Consider the following 12,830-nt stretch of genomic DNA (forward strand, 5'->3'; position numbering starts at 1 on the left):
CAGCGACCCTTGTTTGAGAAACCCTGCCTTAGAGTAATTGACCTTTATGTCAAAGATGTGCAAGAGGTGGGAGTGGGTCTGAGAAGAATAAAATCCACTTCTCAAAACAGTTCCAGAGTGCAGGGGTGCAGCACAGCCCTCTCAGAGATACTACACCACCCTATGGGCTGGGATAGTAGCTGCTTCAGCTGCTTGTCCATGCCACCTGCCTGTATAGCGTATGTTGGTGCCACTGGATTGACAGGATTGTAGATCCCATGGCTTCTCTGACCTCAATGCCTTCCTACATACTGTCTTAGGCAGTGCAGAGACCCTATTCACGGCATACAGGGGGTGCTGAGGCTGTCCCTATACCTGGCGTTAGTGGCTGGGAAGGCCTTTTATTGGCTCCTCACACCACAGTGAATATCACCCAAATTTAATTTTAAAATATACATTTGACAGCCTGATTAGAAATCCAAACTACTACAAAGATGTAATGTGTGTAAACTAACATAGCTATGAAAAGCTTAGGTCAAATTCATTGTTAGTATAGCCCAGTACAGTGTCACTGATGTTGTGCGCATTTCACTTCATTACTTTTTAACTTCCAGTTTCAAACTGTAACGTTGCATTAGCATAGGTTTTTGCATTTAATTTCCATGGTTTAATTTAAAAAAAGAAAAAAACGTAGCTCTGGCACTATGAAGTTGCACACAACAGAAATGCAACATTCTGTTAGATACACAAAACCTCTACCTTTTGATTATGCAATTATCTAACTGTTCTTCAGCAGCAATGTAAATTTTGAACTACAGCACTCTATAGATTTCTCTACAAACACAGGAAAACCCTGCTCTTTTACTGTGAAGTCTTATAATGTGGCATTAAAAAGGGTTTTGCAGCTCCACAGTACTTCAGGCTATAATGTAACTAAAAGACTATTCTATTTTTTCTGTGCATGCGTAAAGGACAATTTTAATTGCATATAACTTTGGTGTTATAAAATATTTTTTTCTCCAGTTAGTAGGTCATTACTCTTCAGAGACTAACATACTTCAATGCTTAAAGTTCTGTTACTTGTGAGCTACTTGTGCAAGAAAATTTGTGACACTTTTTTTAATGGCCAAGTATTCTTTGCCTGCTCCCAAACTCAAAAAGTTACTAATTATATTTTTCTCACACTTTTCTGCAAAAAATATTATATTCAAGTTTAGACTTGAAACATTTTGTAGATATACTTATGAGTGAGTGGTAACTGGGTTATAATGAAAGTTGAATTTCAGCAAAAAGGCCCCATCCTGCTCTCACTGGCTCCAATGAGAGTGGACTCAAGACTTTAGTTATACACCTTTTTCTGCCAGTGAAGAACATCCCTGCAGCTTTTCATTATGTTGTTATATGTTACAGGACAGTCTTTTTTCTAGCAGGTTCACTTTTAATTGGACCAGATCATTTTTAGTAGAACAACTCTCAATCTATCAGACACCAAACTGTAAAAAATCTGACCATTACCATGTCAGAAAAATGAGCACAATTGTAATAGAACATTGGTGGGGAGGTGGGTTTGATCCTGCAAGCTCTGCATGACTTTAATAAGAACTGCATGCACTGAGGGCTTGGAGGATTGGCATCTAAATTAATGAAGCAAGATTTATCTAATACTATCAAAACAATTTCTTAAATACAATTAGGGTTTACTACAGCCCACTTATCACAATTACATATTTTTGACATTAATAAATTACAATAACAAAGTAAGATATGGTAGTTCTATAACAGCCAGTGCTAGAACTAAGATGTAGGACACAATACTTGATAATGGATGGTTGAGAGCTGTAGTATGTTGGTGAAGCACAATGTTTTTGTTTCTATAATTCTTTTGAAATTTTAAAGGCAACATGATTTAAGTCACCAAAATACCTTTATATTTCATCTATGAAATTTCACAAACCCACTTGTGTAAAATACATTTAATTTTTGATTCCTAGATAATTTGCACTCACTGTGAAGTATTTACATTTGATAGCTGGCAGATTATTATGTAATCATTTTATAGATCCTGTACACATCCATAAACAAATTATTGTAGAATGTCTACTCTAACTGTACTGTTATGTCCATAATAATTGTTTCCATCTGTGAAATGTCCCAGATTTTCTCATTAAAAATAAACTAATAGGTCAATTATAAACACTACAAAGCAATATTTTTTCTTAGACATATTGGAAATGAGCAATTACCAAACACAGTGTTTCTTTTCAGTGATAAATATACACACACACACATCCCCCCCCCAAAGATAGGAAGTCAAAGACTCATGCATGCTGCTCCCACAACTGTCATATTCTTGGATACTTGCAAGATTTATTTTGTTTCATGAGGTTAAACAGAAGAAAAACTCAATGTATTTTCAAAAATACCCCTCTTATATAATCAAATGTTATTTGAAAAGAAGAATGGAGAAAGCAAAGAAAAACAGATGTAAAAATGCTTAGCACAGTCACTGTGGAAAATACCTGTATGAATGTGAATTTTGTTATTAATCTAAGGAGCTAATGTTATCTTTGGGAGCAATAAAAAAAAAGAAGCAAAATTAACTTTAAACCAGATTTGATTTAAAGAAAGAAGAGGTCAGATTCTCTCAGCTGCTGTAAACGGACATAGTTCCACTAAAGTCAGTGAAGCCAAACCAATTCAAACCAGCCAAGGATTAGGGCCAAAAATATATTTTGAAGGATACAGATCATTCTATGTAAATCAAATAGAACAAATACCTACAGCTAGAAAGTGTACAGTAAGGTGGAATGCAGTAAAATAAGTTAAAAAACCCAGCACAGGATCACAAGTGAATGGTATAATGGGGCAAAAGTTCAAGTTGACTAAATATAATGTAAAGAGCTATCTAAAAAGCTTTAAATGCGAGGTCAGAGTTATGGCACTTTAGAGCTACTCCCACTTATGCCAGAGGTGAATTTGGCCCATGGTAAGCAAATATCAAACTATCGGTACAGACAAGTGTATCAGGAAATTCTTTAATGGTTAAAACACTTTCCCTTACAAAACGTATCTTTATTCTATACCATTTATTATTGTAAACTAATGTTTAGAATTCAGGAATACATTTGTGTATACACTAGAAATAAATTGCCAAAGCTTTGGGGAAACTTACCGCAGGGGGACAAAAATAAGAACCACAAGGCATGATTAATCCCCATTTCAATAAATGAAAATACCAAAAAGCATCACACTTTGGTTTTCTGTTTCCATACTTTCTTGTTCCAATGCTAATTTGGTCAGCCTATATTTAAATGTTATAAGTGATCATCCTGTGAAAATGTTAAGTCAATGGTTATATCACACTATCTGTTTGTGAGTAAAGGGTTCAAGGCTCTTATACCAGAAATGGAACACAACACTACCTTCAGGGATTTTAATAAATGTAGGGAACACTGCTAGCAAAAGAGTTGCTGTCCAAATAGACTGACATACACAGGCCAATGTAGCCTCTAATGACAGAGTAAGATAATGACAGGCCCCACTCAAAATCAGCAGGAAGAGGAAGATCAATCTTGGCAGAGTGAAGGAAAAATGCTGGCTTTCTTCATGTTAGCTCATCTCATACATATCTGTCTTCAGCTGCTGCCCAGTACTGTGGTGCTCTGCATTAACTACACAGTGGATCAATAACAATTACACCTTCTCAAAAACATGACACATAGCAGGATTGGGTTGACATTTCACTTAGGCCAACATTGATCTCAGTGCATCTGATTCCAGCCCTAAATTCAAGTCAGGCCTGGGTCTAGTTGGAATAAACACAGAGTTAAAAACAAAAAAGGAAACCAGCTGCTTGTGCCCTGGCTTAGAAATAAACAGCACATCCATCTGTGCATTCCACATTTTCAATCTACTGCTCTTCCTGTTGCTACTAGCAATTGTAAAGTTGATCAAAGACTATTTTTTATATGAATTACTCACTGTGACATCAATGTTGATAATATCTCCATCCTGAAGAGGTCGACTGAAACATAAACAGACAAAAAAAAATAACGGTGACAGACAGTTCTTAACAAAGAGAATATAAGAACGAACACCTAATGACACACACACATAAATCTAGGGGTGGAGAGGGAAGAAGATTTTTTTGGTGGAGGAGGATGGAGACAAATGGAATAATCTTTTCTAATCTTCAGCTCTTGCTACTTAAAGAACAAGTGCAGATGCATATAATGTAATGACAAACAACTGACAGAAAACATTATCAGTGTCTGAAAATCTACCACCATGCTTACTCTGATTTATAGTGAACTGATTTTACTTTGTGAGCAGCCTAGTGTATTGCTAATAATAAAAATTTACATCAATTCAAATGTCCTCAATTCCTTAAACTACATGTATTTTGCTGAAAAATTAGAAGCATTTACTGTATTGTATTTTTTCAGACTGTAAACTCTGGAGGCATTACACCACAATTTATGAGTGTCACGACAAACAGTCGATTATGTTTTTATTTTTATTAAACAAACTTCCAAAGTGCCCATCAACACAGTATTGTAGCATGCTATGCAGCTGCAATAGGTTTATTGGTGTTTTTTAGATAAACTGAAACATGTTTAATATTAACCTCTAAGTTATGAACATTAACGTAACATTAAGAGTGTTATTATGAGAATACCTGTCAGGAATACCATGACATACCACGTTGTTCACAGAGGTACAAACCGATTTGGGAAAACCTCCATAGCCTAGAGGTGAAGGATAGGCATTTTGTCTGATTATTTCATGATGAACAATGGAATCTATTTCTTCGGTTGTCATGCCAACCTAAAATATAAAATAAAAATTGTGCTGAAAAAAACATTAAAGGCATTTTCTCTTATTTACTGAATGTGATCACAGTCATGCACTTCAGTGAAATCTAGGATGATACAAATCAAATGCTTTGATACAAAACACTAAACTGTTTGATATACTTCATAGATACTTTATGTTTTATTTAGAGAGAAATCAAGCATGTAGTAAAGAGAGCACTTAAAGGCTTTGAGAAAACTGAAAATACTGTCTACTTTCTTTCTTTATCCACATTTGCCTTCTCAAGGCCACCATTTTCTACTGGCCTCTCTTTTCAGTAGCTGCTATAGAAGTGTGGTTTTTTAGACTTCCTTCCTCTCTCTTTCCATTCCCCTTACATAATTAAAAATAGCTTCAGTTTGTACTTACAATATTGCATTTAATGCTTTCAACCTTTTAAAACATTTGCAGCCATTTGTAGATAAATCCTTAATTCTTATGACTTGCAAATAAGATTACGGTCATATTGTTGTCAATTATTTTTCCTTCAAATTACTTTTGAAACCATTTTAATTCATTTATACATAAGTTTAATATTTGGTTTCACACATGGGAGCTGTTTGTATTACACTGGCACAGCAGTGACTTTAACAGTGAAATCTGCATTAGAATTTCCATTCTAGCCCCCTTATTTCAGTGACCTACAATTTTCAAAAACACTTACTTTTTGACTGAAATTTCCTATACTCAATTCCTTTCTGAAGGTGATTTTTTTTTTGGCAAGATTAACAGAAATGGTTTAGCCATTTTTGACTTGTGAAAAAAGGCCTCACACTTTAAATATTATTATTCCAGCTTTTCTTTTGGATCAGCTTTAGCTCTGAAATGGTTCAAGATGAAAGTTGAAATTTGGTAGAGAAACCTCCCTCATTGAGAAGAAGTACCTTGGAGTGTTCCTGTGAAAATTAGTCTTGATTTGAATGAGTTTTAAGCCTTTGAAAATCACACTTCGCACATATGCACTACAGTGGCTACGATTTTTGAGTACGTTTTAGTATCATTTGGAATAAAGGCAGGCTGTGGTGCAAGCGTTCATGGCTTTCCTAGCTGTGCAGTGAAAGATTTAGCCATTATGCTTCGTGAATGAGGCAGTGTACATAGCATGCAAGGAATAAAGGAATAAGGGCTGTTGTGGACCCCTTACTTTATTAATGATGAACTTGTGGTTGGTCAGGTGAAAACTATTGCCCCCCTCCATCCTCTCCCCCCCAAGGGCAGGGTACAGGATGCTGTGTTGCTCCCCTATCCCACAGCAACTATTCCAACCTGTGTGCTGGAACAGTAGTCACAGCCCCTGCACACAGACTGTATTGGGTACTAGGGCCACACAGATCAAACACAGATCCATAGCTACCATCCTGTGTCACCTGCATCACACCTTTGGTGCACACGCAGCATGGGCCTTCTGTACCAGTTGGTGCCCAGCTCCTTTCTGTGGTGCCCAAAGAGTACATGGGCACCTGTGCATGGCCATTCAGTGGGCAGATCTCCTGCGTAGCGTGGGAGTGGGGCTTATGTGTCCCAAAGAGCCTTTCGCCACCACTCCACAAAGCAGTCAATTTTGCTTTAATTGAAAATACTGTCTGAGGGGCAGTAACAGCATCTTCTGGTGGACCATTTCTGCTACACGGGATAGGGTATTCTGGTGGTTTCTTGCCACATAGTTCCATTTTGTAGAATTTGATTTTTCTTTCCAAAAAACACTACAAAATTCCATCAAATATAATGTCAATAACATGTTATGATTGCACGGTTAAGCGCAAAAATGTCAGGAAATTACAAAATTAAGACCATACATTCAGCCTTAATTCTGACCCCCATGTGTATGCATTACAATATAGCCTTTAATTTACATAGTAACATACTATTTCTCAAAATATGCTCCCCACACAAAATGTAACACACACACCATGGCATCTCCTATCACTTTGTACATACAAGCCAACAAGAATAATCAATATGAAAAGTACACCATAAGCTACGCTTACACAGAGCACTACACATTAATATAACAACATCAAAGAGTAATAGTGAGAAACTGCTGTCATTTACAGTCCAAGTAAGTTTGGTGCTAAGTCCCTGATTCTGCAAACACTTATCCATGGGCTTAACATACATATGAGCCATTCAACTGAAGTCAACGGGATTACTCACATGGAAGAAGTTAAAAACACCCACAAGTGTTTGCAGGATCAAGGTGAAAGTTACTTTTATTATTTGCTGCATCATCTCCTGAACTACCCCCAAGGAAAGCTGTATTGACGGTTGAAAAGCAAATGTACAGTAGATGAATTCTGACAAAAAATTTCAGGTTGAAAGCACTGAACTAAGAGTAGTATTAATATAAACATTTTTAATTAATAAAGATATTCAGGAAGATTACAGTGATGAAATTAATGTAAGTATAAATAATGAAAAAATGCTACACATGCACTTAACGTTGCAGAAAAATAAGATATTATACACTGTCGTTACAGAAATAGTATGCAATGATCATGTAATTAAAAGCTGTATTATAATGCATATCCATGAGGAGAAAGGAGTACATAATTTTGTCATTTTCTAACTTTTGAGTGCTTAACTGTGCATTATTAATCTTTTCTCAGTGTCTTTTTTGATAAAATATATTTTGTACCTCCACATGCTCTGAACACCCCTTTTATATCGCCACACTCACATCTACTAACTATACAACATATTTCACCCTGTCTTGTATGTTAATCATGAGAGAAAGGGGGAAGCTACCAAAGCATTTTTCCATCTGCAAAGACTTTAAGGAGGTTCCCCTTTATTATGTGGGGGGCATCCCACAAAAGTGTTCTGTAGAAAACATTATTGCAAAACCAAGCGTTTTCCTTATCAGTGCACTCTGGCAAGAGGCATGGAATTTTGCAGCTGCACCCTTTAACAGTGGTTCTGTAGTTTGTCTGATCAATTGGCCAGAGGAGAAGGAGCAGCGGAATGGAAGGAACAGCCCGATCCATCAGATTTATGGAAAAGTAGAGCTGGAAAGCAGAAAGTGTGAATCACAGGATTTGCTGTGTCACAAAATCATATAGAATCCCAAGCGCCTTATGACAAACCCATGCAACTTGGCAGGTCAGAATGCAGACCTGAAAGGATTATACTTCTAACACTGAGTAAACGTCAGCGGTGAAAGTAAGGCGGTACGGGGCGGTACAGCATATCGGTAAAAAGTAGTCACCAGTACCAGCCCATACCGCTGAGCGTAAAGCGCAGCTGCGGCAGCGCTTTAACGTCGCTACTCTTTTTGCGCCCCCCATTGGCGGTCCTGCCAGGTCCCTACCAGCAGGGTTGCAATGGGAGGGTGCAAAAGGGGCAGTGACGTTGAAGTGCTGCCACGGCAAAGGACCCTGCTTGAAGTGCTGTCGCGGCAGCGCTTTAATGTCGTTGCCCCTTTTGCCCCCCACCCCAGCTGCCAATGGGGGGCAATAGAAGTAGCTGCCTCAGGGCCGTGATTTAAAAGGGCCTGGGGCACTGGCTGCTGCTGCTGTGCAGCCGGAGCCCCAGGACCTTTAAATCGCCGCTGGAGCCCCAGGTGGCGCAGGCCAGGCAGCCCCAGCCCCAACCCTTCCGCCTGAGGAGGCAGAGCCGGTCCCATACCGGTAAGAGCTCAATTTTCTTTTTATCCCTGATAAATGTAATCACCCTCCCCCCCACAGATTTAAATAATAAAAGAAATTAAACAGGTATGTTATACAGCAAAAAAACCATTAAAAAATTAATAACCCCCCTTTATTCAGTATGTACTTTAATAGCAAGTTAGATGTACATTAAATAAAAACAAAAACAAAGCACAGAAAACATCCAAGTTGTTACAGGACCGCATGTGACTGTTACCTTTAAACTCTTTCCAGCTAGAAGCAGAATATGACAGGCCAGTTGACAAGCCTGACGAAGCCCTTGAATCTGATCTTCATTCTTAATTTCTATGTAGTCTCCCCAGTCTGGTACAATGCCTGTCGTCACATAGTCTGGCTTCTTTATGTGCTTGGAGAAGAAGGATTGAAAATGAAGATCAGAAAACTGAGCATGACAATGGGATCATTTTCTCAGAGAGTGCCTCCTGCTTCATGGCAGTTTGCCCTTTCTGTCATAGTATTGACCTTCCTAAGCCACCAGGGCAAGCCCTCAAGGCTGCCTCAGTATTTCTTCCAATGCCCTTTTGAACTTAACATTGCCTGTTACTATTGACTTAAATAGTGCGTTAACCATACAGTACTGAAATCCAAGATATTGCAGAAGTCTTTCAATCCAAATAGTTGTGAGCTTTAAAACTATCAGAGGAAGACTTAAAAGCTTATTATTTTATTTTTCAATAAAGGTAAATTTTATATAGAAGTCCATTACAAACACTCACACTGAACACATATATGTACAGTAGTAGAGGAAAGTCCTGAGCTTTTACTCAAAGTTTCCATTAACTTCAATGGGAATTTTGTCTGATTAAGAATCTCAGTATTTCTAGCTGTCAACCTCATTCATGTATGAAGTGTAGTTGCAGTCATGTCAGTCATAGGATATGAGACACAAGGTGAATTCGGATACGGGTGTACAGTATTATAAAAAGAAAAATGTATGTGCAGCATAATAGATATGAATTAGATGGGTAGATACGAATGAGAGACAAAGTGGGTGAGGTAATATCTTTTATTCGACCAACTTCCGTTCTCTCTCACCAACAGAAGTCAGTCTAATAAAGGATATTACCTCACCCACCTAGTCTTTTAATCTTATCCATATCTATTATGTTGCACACACATTTTTCTTTTTAACAGATTTAATTTTTTTTATTAAAGCTAATGTTAATAAAAATATATAATACACAGGTTAGGAAAAGAGTGTCTGTTCATCTGGGTATAGTGCTTAGATTATCCACAAATACCAAGTTTGTTTTAAAAATCATAAGATTCATATAGTACATAATCAGCAATAACCCAACTGTACAACCATGTCCTAATTCACTGTCTTTCAAGGAAAACTATAATAAATATATTTTTATTTAATGAAAAGGTCTCAGGCCTCGTGCATGTAAAATTCTATTTATTTTTTTATTTTTTTAAACTATTGTAATTCTAAGACAAATATATAGTAACAACAAAAATAATATCTTACACATATATAGAAGCACATTTAATCCTCCTAAGGATTCCAGAATATTTACAAGCTATACATAATTATCACTTCACCTATTACAAAGGGCCTGTCAAGTCATTGCAAGAGTTTTACAACTGATTTTAGTGGAAACGGGATCAAGCCCATAATGCACACAGGATTAAATGGACATAGAACCCAGGCTGTACGATAGTTACACAGCAGCTGTTTAAACAGCACACAGCAAGACAACACAACATTTTAGTGTAGGAAGTGAAAAAGAATGGCGTATCCAATTAACTCTATAGGGGGCCTTTAAGTAGGTAGACTATAGTTACCCCAACTGGTGTTTGGCCTTCCCAATGCTTACAGAAAGTGTCATAGGATCTTTAATGATCCCAAGCCATCAGGACTTTAGGTTTACATCTCATTCAGACACATAGCACCCCCAGCAGCATAGAACCTGTTCACACCAGACTAGGACATTAATTTATTTCTGAATTAGAGGGAAAATCCCACCTCCTAAATTACCAGCTCCATGCCCTGGAGCACTCTGAGTTTTCCCTTGGAGAACACTCATCCAATAACTGCTTAGACTTGACACTGTTTAGCTTGTGAGATATGATGAGATAGCAGTTCAAGATGGTATAGCTGTAGATATTTATCTCACCATTTCTCCTTTCCTAAAAAAATCTGTAAAATTCAAGACATTTTTAATATAAATATTATTTCTAGGATATTCTGTAGAAAAAATGTCCCCCGAATTATATATATTCCTGTAATAAATTTCCCTCATTATTTAGATACTTCCTAAATTATTCATATATCCTAGTTAAATTGTAATTCTGTAGGCAGATGAAAAATGAACAGATTATTAGACATGAGCATTGCTACTTGTGAAGATTAGTTTTCAACATGACAGTTTATTTTTTTGTATTCATCCTGCAAGAAATATCTAAAGATACAACATGTTTGCAAGTACTACAACCATTTTTCTAATCTTTGAAAACATAAAGTGTCTTGGTCCTATATTCATTGTGTATCCAAAGCTTCTATAATGTTTTAGGCTTAAGAACTCTATAGTAAGCGTCCTCAATTTATTCCTTCCATATCATTCTTTTTTACTATGACCATAGGATAATGTACATATTTCATATTTTGTATTAGACATCTACTTTCTAGTAGAAGAAATAAAAAACTACTTATACACATCACTATAAAATACTATCCAAAATTATTTTCATTAAATAAAGGGTATGAAACAGCCAAAGTACATACTGCAATTAAAGCAGAACCAGAGAAAGCGCAATAGCACACCTGTTAGAACAGCTCTAAATAAAGTCATAATGGATTCAAAAACAGACAAAAATGTATTTTCCAAAAAACAACATTTAGTCAATGACAGCAAAGGTTAGTTCATAAGTTACATAGCAGGGCAGCTGGCTGACATTTTGATGTATGCTTTCATCTAAGACTGAAATCACCAAATCACCAAAACTGCAGGAGGATGTAAATGTTTGAGACTTAATGTAATAGAAATTTACATTGAAAGGGCGACATTTTTTTCCTCAGATGAGCATGTGCATCTCGTGTTGACTTCAGCTGGAACTATCTGCTTGTATCAGAGGTGCTGCTAACCCACTGCGGGCCCTAAAGAGGAATATTTTTCCTCCCCCCTTATCTCCTTCACCCACTCCCTAAAAATATTAATTGCATTATTTTCACAAACCAAAAAATACACCAACACAGCACATACTAATACACTGGTTAAAAACTCCATATTAAATTAGAGGCATGGTATTTTGGGGGTAAAAGTAAATCAGGGCCCCCGAGCTGCCTGGGAGTTAGGCAATTGCTTTGTATGCCTAAAGCTACCACTGCCCAAAGCCAAAGGAAGAATTTGAATCTAGAAGCATTAAATGTTATAAGGTGATCATTTACAGTAACAAACATAATATATGAAGGACTGACAGTTTTAAACTCCCTAATGGGGTATTTACACTACTCTGTTTAGCATGTCAGGGAGCTGAAAACTTCTGACATCACTGTTCCTATTTCAAATCCCAAACCAACAAGACCATGATTCAGACTCCCAGCTGTCAGAGGATGAATGTACTTGATCACTGGTGCAGTCAATCTTTATAATGACTAGAAAAAGGATCAACTAATAGAAATTACAGTACCTTAGGAACTGGGTGAGCTAAAGAAACCTTAGCTGGCCAAACTATACTGTAAGCAGTATTTCTTTGTCTCTGGAAAAAGAAATATCTTCTTTGTTGACTGCTTGACTGCTTGTGTAAGCAGATATGATTGACCATTGAAGAGAAAACTCCACCGCAGTGAGTCACACACCCTGTGAATAGAAATGTTTTTTAAAAATGGTTCAAGAAGTCTTTTTATTACTACCAAATTACTAAGTGGTGACTATGCCAAAGAAAATACCCTAGATAAAAAAGATAAGTAGATTGTATACAATAGCAAGCTCCAGTTCACCAAGTTAATTATGAATTTGCTAACATATTTATTACTTATCTGTAGTTTTATATAAATCTTACATAATGAAAAAAGGTGTGTTAACATTCAGAAGCACTGAGAACAAAACCACATATTAAAGCCTTATCTAGCAAAATTCCAGATCTATTTTGGTGCGATGAATGAGAAAGTTGTATAAATCCCCAGAGCATCAAGAAATAGAATTGACCCTATAACTGGGCACTGTTCTCAATTATCTGAATTACTAGTCTGGACAGGCCAATGCTTGGAGCAACAATAAAACAAGGGACAGTATCTAGAAGTCAGGGGAGAGGAAAGGATGTAGAGATGATAGTACATACAATTTTTCCATTTGTGTTCTGGTTTGGATTGTGTCTGCATCAGAGTTA

At 36.9% G+C, this 12,830-nt stretch overlaps 1 protein-coding gene and 1 long non-coding RNA gene across 5 annotated transcripts in view; one reads left to right on the forward strand and one right to left on the reverse strand.

Annotated features, from left to right (window-relative positions):
* LOC127030376 (uncharacterized) overlaps positions 1 to 12,830 on the forward strand; it is a 133,126-nt gene that overhangs the window by 26,815 nt on the left and 93,481 nt on the right. The gene's annotated exons all lie outside the window — the stretch shown is intronic.
* The window catches only part of METAP1D (methionyl aminopeptidase type 1D, mitochondrial), a 61,766-nt gene that overhangs the window by 13,363 nt on the left and 35,573 nt on the right, over positions 1 to 12,830 (reverse strand). For 2 of the 3 annotated variants that reach the window (XM_050916726.1, XM_050916727.1), the window contains exons 2-5: positions 12,132 to 12,301; positions 8,695 to 8,844; positions 4,658 to 4,806; positions 3,961 to 4,003 (exon numbers count right to left, since the gene is read on the reverse strand). In XM_050916726.1, coding sequence (XP_050772683.1) covers positions 3,961 to 4,003; positions 4,658 to 4,806; positions 8,695 to 8,844; positions 12,132 to 12,301 — 512 coding nt within the window. The remainder of the gene's footprint in view (positions 1 to 3,960; positions 4,004 to 4,657; positions 4,807 to 8,694; positions 8,845 to 12,131; positions 12,302 to 12,830) is intronic. The other variant, XM_050916728.1, reaches the window with a different exon arrangement.

The sequence above is a fragment of the Gopherus flavomarginatus genome, chromosome 10 (assembly GCF_025201925.1).
Source record: "Gopherus flavomarginatus isolate rGopFla2 chromosome 10, rGopFla2.mat.asm, whole genome shotgun sequence".
NCBI classification, from domain to species: Eukaryota; Metazoa; Chordata; order Testudines; family Testudinidae; genus Gopherus; species Gopherus flavomarginatus.